General features: G+C 43.6%; 1 protein-coding gene across 1 annotated transcript in view; it reads left to right on the forward strand.

Moving 5' to 3' along the window:
- The first annotated feature begins 952 nt into the window (after nucleotides 1–952).
- LOC143940924 (chondroitin sulfate proteoglycan 4-like) overlaps nucleotides 953–20,267 on the forward strand; it is a 61,497-nt gene continuing 42,182 nt past the window's right edge. Inside the window, exon 1 of the mRNA XM_077462746.1 lies at nucleotides 953–1,200. Coding sequence (XP_077318872.1) covers nucleotides 1,128–1,200 — 73 coding nt within the window. The 5' untranslated portion in view covers nucleotides 953–1,127. The remainder of the gene's footprint in view (nucleotides 1,201–20,267) is intronic.

Below are 20,267 nucleotides of genomic sequence, written 5' to 3' on the forward strand. Positions count from 1 at the left end.
AGCGCCACAATGCATTGTGGTTGGTTTGGGGGGGGGGGGGGGGGAGAGGTGTAGTGCATTGTGGTTCCTTGGCAGGCCGAATGGCCCGATAATTCTATAAGTGTGGGTAGGTGAGCGCTTCGCTTTGCGCTTTTTTAGTGCGGCAAAACAGTACAAAAATACACTGAAAAAAATGACTGACACTCCACAACCAAAAAGATCTTGAAGCTACATTTGGGCGTTTATCGAGTTTAGGGCAGCCTATTCAATTGAAATTGCACAAACATGGCTTAGGCGTGTTTTTGGAGTTGCTTTTCTCCTGTCAGTAGTAAAGTGTTTACAAAAGCCCTGCTGTGCATGAGGCCTAAAAGGTCCCTGACTGGAAAAAGGTTGATAAACATGTATCTGCCATATGTACCCAGGTGTAGGTGCATAAAGCAGGTCATAGAATGTATAGTGTACACCAGTGTGTGTGTGTGTGTGTATGTATATATATATATATATATATATATATATATATATATATATATATATATATATATATATATATATATATATATATATATATATATATATATATATATATATATATATATATATATATATATATATATATATCAGGTCATACAGTGTATATATAGTGTACACAGAGGTGTATATATCCGGTCATGCAATGTGTATATGTGCACCGGTATGTGAGGCCTAAAAGTTCTCTGACTGAAAACAAGGTTGAGAAACACGTGCCTACGCATGTACCTAGGTGTAACTATTAATGACATCGTACAATGTGTATACTGGTGTATATATCCGGTCATATAACGTGTATATAGTGTGTACAGCCCCCTCTCTCCCGTACACCGCAGACACGGAGTAGATAGATGGCATACACAGCTCTCCCTCCTGAAGGAACAATCCTCGGTTCCCCTCCTCCTCCCTGTCCCGCCCTCCAGCCGCCCCCCGGGAGGAATGAGATCTCCGGAGAGTTCGGCTCAGACTGAGGAAACTTTCTGTCCCCCCCCTCCGTGACGTCACCCCGCTCTACGTCCTGACTCTTGCTGGGGTCGGTGTAGTGTAGAGTGGCCGGGGATGGGGTTGTGGTGAGGGTGACAGGACTATAGACGGAGCTCCATGCTGTACACCGAGCAGACATGACCCCGGGTGTCACCTTCACCGCACTGTGTGTGCTGGGAGCCCTACTACACATACTACACGTCCGAGCCGGTAAGAGCAACACCGACACCAACACTGTGCACTGCTACCTACCTACCCAACACTGCTCTGCTACCCACCCAACTCTGTGCCCTGCTACCTACCCAACTCTTCTCTGCTACTCACCCAAGACTATGCCCTGCTACCCACCCAGGACTGTGCCCTGCTACCCACCCAAGACTGTGCCCTGCTACCCACCCAACGCTGTGCCTTGCTACCCACGCTACCCACCCAAGACTGTGCCCTGCTACCCACCCAAGACTGTGCCCTGCTGCCCACCCAAGACTGTGCCCTGCTGCCCACCCAAGACTGTGCCCTGCTACCCACCCAAGACTGTGCCCTGCTGCCCACCCAAGACTGTGCTCTGCTACCCACCCAAGACTGTGCCCTGCTACCCAACAACTAACAGCGTGCACAACTCTGCTACCATACTTTTTTTTTCCCAACAACCAACAGTGCAAAATCTGCTTCCTAACAACTAATACCTTTGCCCCCTGTACCACCAACTCCTAGTGTACAATCCTGTGTGTACAATCCAATGTAAGACCTCAGTGAAACAGGACAGTGATCATTTACTCTTTATGTTTCCTCCATACTATCAGGTGTGTACATTGTATCTGTTCATATACTGAGGATATGCTGCTTCAGATCACTTCTGTAGCATTATCCTCGTCAGTAATAACAATGAGAGGAGCAGTGATGGGGATTATCAGTGACATGGGTTACTGTATGAGAGATGAGATGTATTCTTGATGAGCCTCCTCTGCTTTGTACGCATCAGGATGGATTTACTAAAGGCCAATAGACTTTTTACTCTGCAAGGGCAGGTGCTCTATTAGTAAATTAGGTGAAGCTTCACTGCAAAGAATACCCACTGTATATGCAAGAAAAATAAAACAGCATTTTTTCTTGCACATGATTGGATGTTGGAAGTCAGCATAAAGGCTAATGCACACTATTAAAAAATTGGATGCGATTATCCATATTTAAACTGTTCGTTCAATTTTCTATTTGTTGTTCATACACTGCTTTTGAGAGCCAATATGGACTTTTCAGAGGAAAATTTCCAACAGTATGTGTTGGAAAATTGTTCTTCCTGTCGTAATGTCTGATTTTGTTTTTTTCTTTAATTAGAACAGTATTCGTTCTACAAAAACCTGAAACAGCAAGTCTGTGCATGATCAGAAACAAAACTGTAACCATAGGGGACTAGACATAGGGGTTGATTTACTAAAAGTGGAGAGTGCAACATCTGGTGTAGCTGTGTATGGTAGCCAATCAGCTTCTAACTTCAGCTTGTTTGATTAAACTTTGACAATAAAAAAACTGGAAGCTGATTGGTTTCTATGCAGAGCTCCACCAGATTTTGCACACTCCAGTTTTAGTAAATTAACCCCATAGACTGAAGTTGTATTCTGTCATATGAGAATTTTCGTACCATATAATGGCACTCTTGTTTTTGATATGGGACTAGTATGCCAAAAAAAAAAAAAAAAAAAGAATAATTGTTGTTCTGATTTTCTAATAGCATGTAATAGGCTTAACTTCCACCAATAAACTAAGCATATACGGTAAAACCTTGGAGCACAAATCGTTCCGGATGTTGAATTTGTACAAACAAGCAGAGCTTCCCCTTTTGGGTCAGTTTGTACCCTGCAGAATCAGTAATGTAGATAAAAAGGATAACGTACCCCACTTCCCTTTATCTATGATGTTAACCCCTTATTGACAGAAGGTAAAACAAATTTTAACACCTTTGCACATTTGACATATGTTAGTAAAACTGCCTATATCACAATTACTTATTGTATACAGGTAAATTATTCTGCATTTTTTATATTTTTTTAAGGACAAATTAGTATTTAATTTGGTGAAAAATGGTATTGAAAATCTTTTTTTTTTTTATTATCAAAGGAAAAACTGTATAAAAATAGTAAAAAACTAATAATTATTTAAACTTTAGCTGTATAATTTTTTCCACCAGCTTGACCCATCACCAAAAACAAATGAAATCGCATTCCTTCTGACATTCGTCACAATACCATATATGTGTATATTATTTGTTGTTTGTAACTGTATTAGGGCCCAGACACAATAGTACATATATATATTTTTTATTCTCCATAAAGAGTACCTGTCACTGCCTATTACTGTCACTAGGGATGTTTACATTCCTTATGACAGCAATAACAGTGATAAAAAAAAGTTTAATTCATTTATTTATTTTTACTTCAGTACTGGGCACTTTAGCCCCTTTCCTTCCCAGGTCAATTTTCAGCTTTTAGCACTCTCGCACTTTCAATAAGAATTGCACGGTCATGCAACACTGTACCCAATTGAAATTTTTATCAATTCCAATCAAATCTAATTTTGTCATACATTTAGGCCGAAATATATTGTGCTACATGTCTTTGGTAAAAAAAAATCTTGTTAAGTGTATAATAATTTGGTTTGTGTGATCACGGACAGATGTGTGCAGATGATCATTGGGACATATGATTTTACTGTTACATATGTGGGGGACAGGTGTTTTTACTTTGTGGGGACATTGTGATTTTACATTGTGTGGGGACACTGGGCCGGTGATAAGTGTGTAAAAAAAAAAAAAAAAGCTCGTACTCACTGATCACTGGCTTGCTTTAGCGATCCTCTTTCCTCTCCTCACTGACAACTTCCGTGTGAGGAGAGCCGAGCCGATCGCCCAGCAACCTGCTCTCTATTTACATTACATGACAGCTCTGATTAGACAAAGCTATCATGTGATCAGGAGGGCCAATCGCAGAGCCTTCCTGCCGATCGGAGATGTGCCGTGTCCAGGTGATACGAGCACATTGGAATCGTGCCACTGCGCAGGCACGTGTGATTCCTCTCCTTCTAAAGTTGCGTTCCTGAACGTCCACTCAGAAGGAGGAAGTGCCCACCCTGCTGTATATATGCAGTGGCCGGGTGGGAGGTGGTTAAATGTACAGATATCAGCACACAATATCGGCCCAAGAGGTGGCCGAAATATCAGTATCATATCGGCACCTAAGAAACGATATCGGTCAATCCCTAGTAGATTGCTCTTCTGAAGGCAATGCTAGTGTAAACAAGCCCTAAATGTATATCGATCATTACAAAATTCAAGATTGTTCATAATTATAAAAGTCGGATTAGAAATAATTGAAATGCAATGTGGAAATTAATTTATGATTTTATATTTTAACTATAGATCCACTTTAATCTTTTTATCTCACTGAAGATGGTTAGACTGCACTGGAAATAATGAATAGGATTCTGCAAGAACTCACAGAAACAGCTGCTGATGAGCGCAGGGTGCCAAAGTCCGTAAGGTTACACAAGGAGTTAGACCAAGCTGAACAGCATGCACAGAATATTATGTAATTGGACATTTAAAGTATATAACTTTGCTGTGCATCTTCCTTGTGCAATATTTTCATTTATAAAGAGAGGATTGGACTGCTCACAGAATCGGCACCCATAAAAAAAACTGACAGCATGGTACTCCTGTAATCTATTGAAATGTGATGGCACTGCTCAGCTTGGTACAATGCTTTCTACATCAGACACAGTATCGGTGAACACGGCCACTACAAAGTATAGGGGAGCATGTGCTGCAGTGCTTGGACCTAGCAGCCGCTTGCTGGGTGTGAACACTTTCACATGACAAAAGGGTGCCAAGGCAATGCACTGGAGAGGTACAGTAAGTATGAAGTGACCAAGAGGTGGGTTTCACACAGATACTGTCACGTTACACTTTTATGTCTGCACGGCTACTGTAGCCTTTGCATGGGGATCATGGTCATCCTCTTACATCTTCTAAGGATCATGCACACTTGGCCTTTAGTTCCAATGCATGAGGCTCTGGGGTATAGTTGTGGATAGAAGGCACAGGTGCATTGTCCAGCCCCGCTGCCGGCAGCCTGTCAAACTCTGAGAATCTGACAGCTGCTGCGCTTGAATGGTGTACCCGGTGGTTTGTAGATTTAGAGCAGTATGTACCCAAGATTGAATGCTTGGAACGCAGACTTATTGAGTTCTGGGCACTCATCCCTGGGTACATACTGTCCTAAGGCTCAGTTCACACTGGTGCTTCGTGGGAACCACATTGATTTCTGTGCGGGTTCCCGTATCGCATCAGACTCGCAGGCAGTTCACACTGCTCTCTGCGAACCACTGCGGGTGTTGATATAAAGTTAATGATACTCCGAATCTGTTTGCAGAGCAAAATGCGAACTGTGTAATTGGATGGAATCGGATCATATGGGTCTCGACAGCAATGCAATCCGATTTCATTGTGGACCAAAAAAAGGGACCTACACCATTTTGATGTGAATGTGATGCGATTTTAGCCATACAAACTATATGGCTGGATTTGCATCGCACAGACAGTGCATGTGATTTGCATAGAAATGTGGTGCGAATCAAATGCAATGTCTGCAATGGCATGAGTGTGAACCCAGCCTAAATGTACAAACCACCAAGTGCACCATCCAGCCGCAGCGGCTGCTGTCAGATTCTCAGTTTGACAGGTTGTCTGCAGCGTGGCTGGACGGTTCGTCTGTGCCCTTCAGCTGGAGCCTTGTGCATTGGGGTTACACGCCCAGTATGCGGACTCAAGTCAGGCTGGCCAGAAACTGAGGCTGTGGCTTTGCGGCCTGCTGGAGCGAGATACACGCTCCTTTCTGCGAACCAGCTCCCTCCTGTGGTGGGTGTTGCTGTGATGAGTGCTGCTCGCTCTAACTGCCCGCCCACCTCTGACATCATCCTCCCAGTTTGACAGCTGCCCATCAGTGCAGCCCATTAGTGCCACCTAATCGGTGTCCATTAGTGCAGTCTTTCAGCACACATCAGTAAAGGAGAAAAATATTTGCAAAATCTTAGAACAAACAAAAAAAATGTGGCGTTTGTGTTTTTATTCTGGTCTTTTTTTTGCTTGGTTTCAGGCATGAGCAATTCTTATTATTGCCCAATGCTCTGGACATGCAGTTCTGGGCACTGGGCAGCTGATTTGAATAACTGGCTTCTAACTTTTTCAACTGGCTCCTAGGTTCTAGGCAAATTTGTCAAGCCTTGTGTGTGTGTGTGTGTGTATATATATATATATATATATATATATATATATATATATATACAGTGCCTTGCGAAAGTATTCGGCCCCCTTGAACTCTTCAACCTTTTGCCACATTTCAGGCTTCAAACATAAAGATATAAAATTGAAATTTTTTGTGAAGAATCACCAACAAGTGGGACACAATTGTGAAGTGGAACGAAATCTATTGGATTTTTGAAACTTTTTTAACTAATAAAAAAATGAAAAGTGGGGCGTACAAAATTATTCGGCCCCCTTACGTTAATACTTTGTAGAGACACCTTTTGCTGCGATTACAGCTGCAAGTCGCTTGGGGTATGTCTCTATCAGTTTTGCACATCGAGAGACTGAAATTCTTGCCCATTCTTCCTTGCAAAACAGCTCGAGCTTAGTGAGGTTGGATGGAGAGCGTTTGTGAACAGCAGTTTTCAGCTCTTTCCACAGATTCTCGATTGGATTCAGGTCTGGACTTTGACTTGGCCATTCTAACCCCTGGATACATTTATTTGTGAACCATTCCTTTGAAGATTTTGCTGTATTTTTGGGATCATTGTCTTGTTGGAAGATAAATCTCCGTCCCAGTTTCAGGTCTTTTGCAGACTCCAACAGGTTTTCATCCAGAATGGTCCTGTATTTGGCTGCATCCGTCTTCCCCTCAATTTTAACCATCTTCCCTGTCCCTGCTGAAGAAAAGCAGGCCCAAACCATGATGCTGCCACCACCATGTTTGACAGTGGGGATGGTGTGTTGAGGGTGATGAGCTGTGTTGCTTTTACGCCAAACATATCGTTTTGCGTTGTGGGTAAAAAGTTCGATTTTGGTTTCATCTAACCAGAGCACCTTCTTCCACATGTTTGGTGTGTCTCCCAGGTGGCTTGTGGCAAACTTTAGACGAGACTTTTTATGGATATCTTTGAGAAATGGCTTTCTTCTTGCCACTCTTCCATAAAGGCCAGATTTGTGCAGTGTACGACTGATTGTTGTCCTATGGACAGACTCTCCCACCTCAGCTGTAGTTCTCTGCAGTTCATCCAGAGTGATCATGGGCCTCTTGGCTGCATCTCTGATCAGTCTTCTCCTTGTCTGAGCTGAAAGTTTAGAGGGACGGCCAGGTCTTGGTATATTTGCAGTGGTCTGATACTCCTTCCATTTCAAAATGATCGCTTGCACAGTGCTCCTTGGGATGTTTAAAGCTTGGGAAATCTTTTTGTATCCAAATCCGGCTTTAAACTTCTCCACAACAGTATTACGGACCTGCCTGGTGTGTTCCTTGGTCTTCATGATGCTCTCTGCGCTTTCAACAGAACCCTGAGACTATCACAGAGCAGGTGCATTTATACAGAGACTTGATTGCACACAGGTGGATTCTATTTATCACCATCAGTCATTTAGGACAACATTGGATCATTCGGAGATCCTCGCTGAACTTCTGGAGTGAGTTTGCTGCACTGAAAGTAAAGGGGCCGAATAATTTTGCACGCACCACTTTTCAGTTTTTTATTTGCTAAAAAAGTTTAAAATATCCAATAGATTTCGTTCCACTTCACAATTGTGTCCCACTTGTTCGTGATTCTTCACAAAAAATTAAAATTTTATATCTTTATGTTTGAAGCCTGAAATGTGGCAAAAGGTTGAAAATTTCAAGGGGGCCGAATACTTTCGCAAGGCACTGTATGTATATGTACGTATGTGTATATATATATATATATATATATATATATATATATATATATATATATATATATATATATGAAAAGGGTATTTGATCACCTGCTGATTTTGTACATTTTCCCACTAACAAAAAAATCTGTCTATATTTTTAATGCTAGGTTTATTTTAACTGTGAGAGACAGCATAGCAACAAAAAAATCCAGAAAAAATGCATTAAAAAAAAAAAAAGGTATAAACAAGTGAAATAAGTATTTGATCCCTTATCAATCAGCAAGATTTCTGGTTCCCAGGTGTCTTCTGTACAGGTAACGAGCTGAGATTAGGAGCACTCTCTTAAATTGAGTGCTCCTAATCTCAGTTTGTTATCTCTGTAAAAGAAACCTGTCCACAGAAGCAATAAATCAAATTCCAATCTCTCCACCAAGACCAAGACCAATGAGCTGTCCAAGGATGACAGGGACAAGATTGTAGACCTACACAAGGCTGGCATGGGCTACAAGACCATTACCAACCAAGCAGCTTGGTGAGAGGGTGACCACAGTTGGTGTGATTATTCCCAAATGGAAGAAACACAAAATAACTGTCATTTCCCTCAGTCTGGGGCTCCATGCGAGATCTCACCTATGTGCACACACACTGTTGGTGGTAGATACTAGAGATCTATTTGGTATTGAAAGTTTATTGTCTGAGAAATTTGCAGCTTGGAATTATAGAGATTTGATCCGAGTACTCAAAGTATATAGGGCCAGTGGCTAGCATAAGCCAGCATAAAATGCCTGTTTGAGATATTACTTAGAGATGGACTGTCAGCTGACTTTCTAACCAATAATTACATATATGTGACCTATAATATCACTGCTCACTATTCCAGATTTGTTTGAAAAGTTTCTAAAACGTATATATTTTTTATGAACAGTAACATTGAATTGCACAATACAGCGGCACTTTAAATCATTCTAATTTTACAGTATACAATGGTGCAGTATTCCTATATATTCATTATTCTTAGATTGTAAGCTCTAAAGAGCAGGGCCCTCTGATTCCTCCTGTATTGAATTGTTTTGTAACTGTACTACTGTCTGCCTTCATGTTGTAAAGCGCCGTGCCAACTGTTGGCGCTATATAAATCCTGTATAATAATCATTATTATTGGAAACGACTGTGCTCAGATGTGTTACGTCCATTGCATTGATAAACATATGATTATCTGCAGACGCTGGGGCTACTGCAGTTACTCCATCATGTTGGGAAAGCTGTTATGTGTGGGGGAGTGTTTGGGATTAGAAAGCAGATGTCATTTACTACTTTAAATACCAACAGCTGAGACCCATTCACCCCCTTAAAATATACAGAAGTGCAGGTCTGCAATCATTCATTTGTACTCAGCAACCTTAACTCATTCTGTGCCAGAATAACGTTTAACTACATTCCCATTTGTCCTAGTTGTTTTTTTTGTTTTTGCTTTTCTTTCTCTTTCAACTTTTTTACTTTCTTGTTTGTGTGTTAATTAAAGAGTCTGTCTTTCTTCCTATTTATCTTTGTGTCTGTGTGTCATATAATTTTATTTTTTATTTTTTTAGGGCCCATTCACACCAGTGCACTGCTTTACCACTACATGTGGTAATACAATTATTGTTGCATGCGATGGTGACAGTGCCACTGCACATGCAAACTTGGCGCAGATCAATTTTGGGGTCTGCTGTGATGAGTTAAAATAAATGGATTCTAGACACACTAACCTGTGACTTAGGCCCCGACTTTCAGCCGCATTCGATTGGACCCTCCATTCTCCTTTGTGGGAAGTCGGATATCATGAACTTTTGTCCATTTACATCCAGCTACTGCCAGGATTGGAGGGCATTTGGGTGTAAATGGACAGCCAGTCCGTTTTTACATTCTACTGCCCATAGAGCAAAACAGGCTGTGTCCGTGTCTGCTCTGCATAAGCAGAGCGGACATGAAACTGTCATCTGGCTGCTCCATTCAGCTCAGCAGGGAATCGGCAGGCGGACCCCCTACTGAGCAAAACTGGATCCGGCTCGGGTGAAAGGGGTCTTAATGCTCCACCGTGTACTTTCCTGGTGTGAATTGTAGTGGTACACCGAAATTTTTGACAAAAGAAAAGTGCTAATAATTGAGCCAAAAAGAGGGTGGGGCCACCCCGCTGGGTGCCGCACGTCATCCTGGTGTGCCCCAGTCAATTTCAATGGGCAGGAGCAGTGGAGGAGTGGTATATACACCGTTCCAAAGATGCTGGTAGCGGGACTTTTTTTACTGTCCTGCCAGCGCACCGCTCGAGTGTGAAAGCCCTCGTGGAGTGAGTGGAGTGGCAACCATGTTACATATTACTCCCTAAATATGTGTAGAAAATGGTCTAAAAGGTGGAGTTGGCCTTTAATATAAGGTATGTTAACATGTAACATAACACTTGTTAAAATACCATAGTGGACCCTGATGTGAATGGGCTTTCACTCCATTTTTCTGCTGTTCTGCCTCCCTGTGTCTGTCTTTCTTTTTCTGTTTTTCTTGCTTTCAATCAGTCTGTCTGTTTGCCTGTATGCCCATCCTGTGTGTCTGTATATTAGTATTTTGTCTGTATCTCTTCTTTTGCAGACAGTGTGAAGAGATCTTAAATCCTATTGGATATTTTTACGACAGTTTGGTGTAGAATACACACGGTAAAAATAATGACTATTTGTTGACTCTTCCCTGTGTGTATTACTACAGGAAATGAGATAACTGCATACATGCCTGAGCAAGTAGTGCCTGGAATGTGGATATCACCTGTTTATTCTTTTACTATTTCATTTTGCTCAATGGAGGAATTTTTAATTTTTAGATTGATACAAACACAGTTAGAACCCTTTGTAAAAATAGCGCCTGTAAATTGCCTCTTCTGTAGCCCCAGTGTGAAAGCCTGAGTACTTTCACACTGGGGCGGTGTGCTTGCAGGATGGGGAAAAAAGTCCTGCAAGCAGCATCTTTAGGGCGGTGTATACAACGCTCCTAAACCGTCCCTGCCATTGAAATCAATGGGAAAAGTGCCTGCAAAAGATTTCGGCAGAGGCACTTTTCCAGTGCTTTTATCCTCGGCCGCTAGCCAGGTTTAAAAGCTAAAACTAGCGGCGCTTTACCGCTACACCCCCCCCCCCCCAGTGTAAAACTAGCCTTACGTTTGCATTTTTTTATTTCAGGAAAAATAAAACCTTCCTGCTCTATACAATGAAAGGTACAAATCTGAGAAATCATTTTTTAACCAGTTGCCGACCGCCGCACGACGATGTACGTCGACAGCATGGCACGGGCAGGCATAAGGGCGTACATGTACGTCCCTGCCTTCCCGCGGGTCGGGGGCCCGATCGGGCCCCCGCCCGGTGCCTGCGGCGGTCGGTTTTCGTGCGGGAGCGATCCCGGACGAGGGGACGGCCATTCATTCATGGCCACCCCCTCGCGATCGCTCCCGACGAATGAAAATCCTTCGTGACATCACTTCCTCTCCTGTGAGGAGAGGAAGTGATGTATTCTCTCCTCCGTGTCGGTATTTTTCGTTCCGACACGGAGGAGAACGGATCGGTGAGTTGCACCAACACTCTACACAAACAGTAGAACATGCCAGGCACACTCACACCCCCCCTTTACCCCCCGATCACCCCCCCAATTACCCCTGCCCCCCAGTCACAGTGACACCAATGTCATTTTTTTTTTTTTTTTTTTTTTTTTTTTTTTTTTTTTTTGCATTGGTGTCATTTGTGACTGTAATAACTGTTAGGGCAGTTAGGGTTAGCCCCCTTTAGTTCTAATGTACCCCCCTAACCCCCCCAATAAAGGTTTAACCCCGTGATCACCCCCCGTCGCCAGTGTCACTAAGGCTGGGTTCACATTGCAGCGGTTTATGAGAACGAATGTGATTCGCACCGCACTGCAGTGCAAATCACATCCGATCTCTGTGCGATTCGAGTTCAGCCATTCGCCGCACCCGCCACACCCGCCGCACCCGCCGCAAATTCGCACGGGACCCTTTTTTTGGCCCGCAGCAGAATCGGATCGCATGGGTGTTCACGCCATGCGATCCGAGTTTGCAGATCGCACTGCGATATGCAAACTGATCTGGGGGTGTCAGTAACATTTCACTGACACTCCCAGCAGTTCGCATAGGGCAGTGTGAACTGCCGCCGGGAGGCATGCGATGCGGGAACCCGCCGCGCATTCGTGGCGTTCCCGCATCGCTCCAGTGTGAACCCAGCCTAATAAGCGATCATTTTTCTGATCGCCGTATTAGTGTCACAGGTGACGCTAGTTAGGCAGGTAGGTATTTAGGTTCGCCGCAGCTTTTTATAGCACCAGGGACCCCCATATACTACCGCATAAAGCCCCCTGATTGCCCCCTAGTTAACCCTTTCACCAGTGATCACCATATAACTGTTACAGGTGACGCTGGTTGGTTAGTTATTTTTTTATAGTTTCAGGGCACCCGCCATTTATTACCTAATAAAGGTTTAACCCCCTGATCACCCGGCGGGTGTCATTTGTGACTAATAACTGTTAGGGCAGTTAGGGTTAGCCCCCTTTAGTTCTAAGGTACCCCCCTAACCCCCCCAATAAAGGTTTAACCCCGTGATCACCCCCCGTCGCCAGTGTCACTAAGGCTGGGTTCACATTGCAGCGGTTTATGAGAACGGATGTGATTTGCACCGCACTGCAGTGCAAATCACATCCGATCTCTGTGCGATTCGAGTTCAGCTATACAGATAGTATGGCTGAATTCGTGTCGCACCCGCCGCACCCGCCGCAAACTCGCACGGGACCCTTTTTTTGGTCCGCAGCAGAATCGGATCGCATGGGTGTTCACACCATGCGATCCAAGTTTGCAGATCGCACTGCGATATGCGAACTGATCTGGGGGTGTCATTAACATTTCACTGACACTCCCAGCAGTTCGCATAGGGCAGTGTGAACTGCCGCCGGGAGGCATGCGATGCGGGAACCCGCCGCGCATTCGTGGCGTTCCCGCATCGCTCCAGTGTGAACCCAGCCTAATAAGCGATCGTTTTTCTGATCGCTGTATTAGTGTCACAGGTGACGGCAGTTAGGTATTTAGGTTCGCCGCAGCTTTTTATAACGCCAGGGACCCCCATATACTACCGCATAAAGCCCCCTGATTGCCCCCTAGTTAACCCTTTCACCAGTGATCACCATATAACTGTTACAGGTGACGCTGGTTGGTTAGTTATTTTTTTATAGTTTCAGGGCACCCGCCATTTATTACCTAGTCTCACTAGTGTACCCCTAAATTTAGGGGTGTCTACTTTCCAAAATGGGGTCATTTGGGGGGGGGTTTGTGCCATCTTGGCATTTTATGGCCTTCAAAACTGTAACACCCTTAGAAAGCCTGAAGGCGGTGCTTGGTTTTCGGGGCCCCGTACGCGGCTAGGCTCCCAAAAAGTCCCACATATGTGGTATCCCCGTACTCAGGAGAAGCAGCAGAATTTATTTTGGGGTGTCATTTCACATATGCCCATGGTATGCGTGAGCAATATATCATTTAGTGACAACTTTGTGAAAAAAAAAAAAAAAAAAAAAAAGTTTGTAATTTTCCCGCAACTTGTGGCAAAATATAAAATATTCCATGAACTCAACATGCCTCTCAGCAAATAGCTTGGGGTGTCTACTTTCTAAAATGGGGTCATTTGTGGGGGTTTTGTGCCATCTTGGCATTTTATGGCCTTCAAAACTGTAATAGGTAGTGAGGAGTGAAGTCAAATATTTACGCCCTTAGAAAGCCTGAAGGCGGTGCTTGGTTTTCGGGGCCCCGTACGCAGCTAGACTCCCAAAAAGTCCCACATATGTGGTATCCCCGTACTCAGGAGAAGCAGCAGAATTTATTTTGGGGTGTTATTTCACATATGCCCATGGCATGCATGAGCAATATATCATTTAGTGACAACTTTGTGAAAAAAAAAAAAAAATAAAAAAAGTTTGTAATTTTCCCGCAACTTGTGGCAAAATATAAAATATTCCATGAACTCAACATGCCTCTCAGCAAATAGCTTGGGGTGTCTACTTTCTAAAATGGGGTCATTTGTGGGGGTTTTGTGCCATCTTGGCATTTTATGGCCTTCAAAACTGTAATAGGTAGTGAGAAGTGAACTCAAAAATTTACGACCTTAGAAAGCCTGAAGGCGGTGCTTGGTTTTCGGGGCCCCGTACGCGGCTAGGCTCCCAAAAAGTCCCACATATGTGGTATCCCCGTACTCAGGAGAAGCAGCAGAATTTTTTTTGGGGTGTCATTTCACATATGCCCATAGCATGTGTGAGCAATATATCATTTAGTGACAACTTTGTGTAAAAAAAAAAAAAAAATTTTTTTTTTGTCATTATTCAATCGCTTGAGGCAAAAAAATAAAATATTCAATGGGCTCAACATGCCTCTTATCAATTTCCTTAGGGGGTCTACTTTCCAAAATGGGGTCATTTGGGGGGGTTTTGTACTGCCCTGCCATTTTAGCACCTCAAGAAATGAGATAGGCAGTCATAAAATAAAAGCTGCGTAAATTCCAGAAAACGTACCTTAGTTTGTAGATGTGACAACTTTTGCGCAAACCAATAAATATACAATTATTGACTTTTTTTTTACCAAAGACATGTGGCTGAATACATTTTGGCCTAAATGTATGACTAAAATTGAGTTTATTGGATTTTTCTAATAACAAAAAGTAGAAAATATCATTTTTTTTCAAAATTTGCGGTCTTTTTACGTTTATATCGCAAAAAATAAAAATCGCAGAGGCAATCAAATACCATCAAAAGAAAGCTCTATTTGTGGGAAGAAAAGGACGCAAATTTTGTTTCGGTACAACATTGCATGACCGCGCAATTACCAGTTAAAGCAGCGCAGTGCCAAAGTGTAAAAAGACCTCTGGTCATTTACCAGCAAAATGGTCCGGTCTTAAAGTGGTTAAAGTCTTCAGACAAGCAAGCTATACCCTGTTAACTCTAGTAAACTGAGTGTCTCTATCCCCCCCACCCCCTCAGGTTCACATACGTGGGTGCACGTTGTGGGTACAGCAGCCAATGCATTCATTTGACCCATTTCCTCCATCCACAAATGTATTCTGATTTCCAGTTGACTGCAGTGCTGGCCTCACAAAAATTTTCCAACAAACAAAGAGCAGTTGGTTTAAAATTCAGTTGAAGGCCAGGCCAGCCTTAAATCTAATCCAGGCATTTGTTTTCTTCACAGAGAACAAGAGAGACAATTGGATGTACCCAATAGCACCTGGATGCCCTACTCCTCTTCCTCTGCTCAGCCAATTGTTCATAAATCAGCATCATATGCAGGAGACCAAACATGAGATAATCCATGCTGCTGCCTTCCCTGCTAATGGAGCATGCTCAGGAAATATTCACCATGACAAGCCACACCTCAAATAGTTTATTATGTCACTTCCTTTAAAAAAAAAAATGTTTGGAGCGGGTTTTAACGTGCTTCAAATGCGTCAAAACTGCCCATTGGCATTCTAAAGTGCATTAACTTTAAAGGGCTTTCTTTTGGTGGTATTTAATCACCATTGAGCTTTTTATTTTTAGCTAACCAAATGAAAGATGACCAAAAATTTTGAAAAAAAATAAATACATTTCATAGTTTGTTATAACATTTTGTAACCGGTTAATTTTTTCTCCTTCACTAATGGGCGCTGATGAGGCTGCACGGATAGGTGGAACAGACAGGCGGCACTGATGGGTGCCACTGATTGGCAGCCATTGTGGGTACTTATTGGAGCACTGTTGGGACTGCACTGATAACCGTGACGATGATCAGTGCTGATGTCCGTTAATCTCAAGCTGGTTATCGGCTCTCCATCTCTCCTCACGCTAGCAGCATGAGGAGAGAACAGCCGATAACCAGCTTCTGTTTACATCGTCATCAGCTGTCATTGGACACGTCAGCTGATCACGTGGTAAAAGGCCTCTGTGGCCCTTTACCCCTATCTTTGACCAGGTGAGTCCAAAGGACTCCCCTTCGGCATGCGCAATCATGGGAGGATGTCAATAGACTGTCATTCGGCTATAGCACGTGCGTGAAGGGATTAAACTTTTGAAGCACTTATTCATTTTATTATCAAATGTTTTATAGTTAGAGGCCAACTCAAGCCAACATTTTTTTTTAGTTTTTGACATTGTTTGAGTAAGGCATAGAACCCTAGTTTTCATTGTTGTTTGTTTCACCACTGTGGGGATTACTCCTCTCTGTCAGGACAGGAAGTAGGAGGAAATATCTCCCGCGCAACAAAACCCATTTTTCAGTAAAACTAAGGGTTAGATCCTGTTATGTTTTTATTGTTACTGGGGGGGGGTTTCTTGCTTTCTTGACATTCTCTCCACCAATTTTTTTTTTTACTTGGAAAAAAACAACTTTATTGATATAAAGCACATTTTACGAGCCATTTGGGTACAAATAGCCATAAAAGGTCAGTTAGATATTATGACAGCAAAATTACATATATGAGAATGTTACAGGTTGTGCATGCATATATTCACAGGTGCAGTAAATCAGGTGGCAATTTAATCCAACCTATAAACAAAGTGTGCCACAGGTACAGGGGAACTCTGCACTGGATATGGAATAATTATCCACAGGTTTCCCCGTCCTCCAACCTCCGATCTGTCCCAGATCTTGGAATATTTTTGTGTAGATCAGTTTCTTGAATGGCAGGGTGTCATTTAATTGCTTTTTTCCATATCTGTAGTGTGGGGCGCACGTTCTGCATCCATCTCTGAGCTATCACTTTGCGTGCTAGGCATAATGGTTAAAAAATGAATATTGTGTGGTATTTGTCCACCTCTACGTCTGGCAGTAGCACCACAGGGGATCCCATATTATCATGGAGGAAACGGGCAACCTGTGTCCAATACGTCTGGACATGTGGGCAGCTCCATACGAGATGGTAAAACAAGCCTGGGTCAGCTCTGCATAAGCAACATGTCAGATCCAGCGTGTGCTGGAACTTTGCCAATCTCACCGGCGCCAGGTAGGCTTTGTGTACTATATACAGTTCTGTCAGTCTGTCCGACAGATTGGGAGACACTGTCTTGGTTCCCTCTAAAATCTCGTCCCAGTCAGAGTCATCTATGGGTCCTACATCCTGTTCCCATAACGTTTTTGCCTTGTGTGAAATAACAGTTGCACCCCATTGTCTGATTGTGTAATACAGGTGTGATATAAACTTGGAGGGGTCATCTCCCAAAACTATATTCAGCACACGGTGGGGCTCCATCCCTACACCTAGGCCCGGTAGCTGGTTTATAAGTGTGTGACAGGGCTGCAGGTATTTAAACGCTAGTTGGTGTGGGAGGGAAAACTCCTCTTTAAGGGTCTGGAAGTGCTTGAGCCCGGAGGTGGACAAGACCTGATGGAGATACAATATTCCATATCTTTTTTTTCCGCGAAGGATAGCCTGAACGGGTGTATAGGTCGGGTGTCCCGGTTTGTCACAAACCAAGGATCTGTAGCGCTGCATTTCCGACGTGTGGAAGTGGTACATGTTGGATAGTTGAGAGGCTAGATAATAGTCCCTTAGGTCCAGGAGGGATGCACCCCATATCTGTGGGGTTTTGTTTCTACTATTATCCCAGACAAACAAATTTAGACTAGCTTCCATCTGCTTAAAGAGTTTTAAGGGAATGTATAGGGGGGCATGCCACACCAGATATAAAATCTTGGGCAGTATGATCATTTTTATTAAATTTACATGACCCATCACCCCCAGTGGCAATGTAGACCATGTATGTGTTTTGCTTTTTAGTAAGTCAAATAAAGGAGCTACATTCAGGGGTGTGTAGTCAACTAGGTCCCTGGTTACCTCCACACCCAAGTATTTCATCTTGGATACCCTAGCGAGTGGTAGCGGGGGGGGGGGGGGGTGAAAGGGGAGGAAACACATTGATTGGAAGAAACTGGGACTTGTCCCAATTTATATGCAGGCCTGTGTATCGCCCCCATTTGTTCAATAGGTTCAACGCAGCTTCGAATGATGGACCCTGGTCCATTACGTATAATATGGTGTCATCGGCATACATTCCTATTTTGTCGACCGTGGGGCCTCGGCGCAGACCCTGAATATCCTCTGGCTATTGCCAGTGTCTCAGCAGCCAGTGCATACAGTAAGGGGGAGAGGGGACTCCCCTGTTGGGTACCCCTCTCTAATGAAAACTGCTCCGAGAGCCAACCATTCACAAAAATTCTCGTCCTGGATGTCTGATATAGGAGCTGTACCCATTTTATGAAGCATGACCCAAAACCATAGTTATGCAGACTTTCCAACAAATATGGCCATTCTACGGAATCGAAGGCTTTAGCTGTATCTAATGCCACCACTAACCTCGTTCCTGAGTTATCGTGTCTGGCTTGGATATTCATGTACAGTAGCCTGATGTTCATGGCTGTGTATTTCCTCGACATAAAGCCTATTTGGTCCGTATGAATTAAAGTTAAGATAGCAGAGTTTAACCTAGAGGCCATGATTATAGCTGGGATTTTGATATCTACCTGCAGAAGTGAGATAGGCTTGTAGGATTTAGGGTAGTGCGGGTCTTTTCCCGGTTTGGGGAGAACTATGATTTGGGCTTCCTACATAGACTCTGGGAATGAGTTCTGGTCAAATATAGACTGGTATAAGTCTTTCAACTTGGGGACCAAAATATCTAAATAAGTTATATAAAATTCCAGAGGCAGTCCATCCATCCCTGGAGCTTTAGATTTGGCTAGCTGTGCGATCGCTTCCCCAATGTCATGTTCTGTAATGGGTGTATCAAGAAGCTCAACTTGTTCTCGATTCAGCTGGGGGAACTGTATGGAATGAATCTCCCTTCACATGTACGTGTTCTGGGATTTGTATAGGTTGCCATAGAATTGCCTAAATTGAGCTGCCACCTGTCCTGGGTCTGTTTATATTACGTCCATCTGGGTCAGTAAGCGATACAATGACTGGGGGCTTATCATCCATGTGAGCCAGAAAGGCCAATAGTCTCCCATCCCATTCCTTTCTCCCTGTTCATATGCTTGCAAAAAAAAAAAAACGCTGTTTAGCCTTCTCTGTGTGCAGTTGTGTGTGAATAGGCGGCACAGTTTGTCAGATGTTAGTTGAAGTATAGTGGTAGACTCTTATTTTAGCCTATTTATTCTGGAGGACAATATTCTATGGCATGCGTTTTAAAGTCACAGTGTGTGGTAAGAGCAGGGGGTCCCTGTATCCCTTGCAAAAAGAATAGAAACTCCCTGGCATTGGAGTTATGGTCCGTAAGCAAGCAATAGCCAGTGAGGGTTTAGTCGCCAACGCCTGGTGGGAGAGGCTACCCACAAGGATGCGGTCAGCCAGGAGAGTGGTCTGACAGGATCCTGGGAGCAAATCCTGAGCCCGTGACCTTTGGCAGAAGGGCCCTGGAAACAAGTATGTAGTCTATCCTAGACATGGTATTATGGCAAGTGTATGCTCTAGTCATGTGGTTAGCATGTCTCCAGAAGTCAAGGGCAAATTCAGTCAGTGTACGGTACAGCCTAGTATGCAGTGGTTAACCAAGTCTCAGTTCAGCCAGTGCTGGGCGGTCCAGGGGTGGAGTCATCGTGTGATTAAAATACCCCATCCACACTACTGGTATGTATGGGTACAACGCTATAAATGCAAGGCCCTCTGCAACCATGTCCAACCTGTATGGAGGGGGGATATAACTAGCCAATATGTCCTTTTAATATTCTAAAACAAAGACAATTCCATAGCTCAACTAACCAACCAGTCTGCTGACCAACCAAATGAACCTGTCTAACTGTCTGTTAAAAGCAGGGGTTTAGTTAGCACACATTTGAAAATGCATGTGAAAGCTACAAAGCCTCATCACGGCACCCTGCGTTGCTTGCAGTCCTAACACTACAAATTTATAAGTGTCGCCACAGTGGAAGCACATGCATGGAATGGATAGATGTGGGACAGGTGAGCCTGGAGACTGCCCAAGCCCCCTTAAAGGAACAGGAGCAGGATGTCCTTTTAATCTTATCCTGCATACCCCGCATTTAAAGCGGACCTCCACCCTGAAGTGGAAGTTCCACTCATCAGATCCCTCCCCCCCTCCGGTGCCACAATTGGCACCTTTCAGGGGGGAGGGGGGTGCAGATACCTGGATTCAAGGACTGATTGGCTCGCTCTGTGGCCCCATTAGACTGCGGGTGATACACAGAAGAGAACGCAAGCCGGATTCCCAACTGTGCACAAAAGGCTCTCCAGAACCGGGAGACAAACTGACTGCCCCTGTCGACAATCACCTT

This window comes from Lithobates pipiens, unplaced genomic scaffold (genome assembly GCF_037356315.1).
Source record: "Lithobates pipiens isolate NorthernLeopardFrog02 unplaced genomic scaffold, aLitPip1_a1.2 Scaffold_3, whole genome shotgun sequence".
Taxonomy (NCBI): Eukaryota; Metazoa; Chordata; class Amphibia; order Anura; family Ranidae; genus Lithobates; species Lithobates pipiens.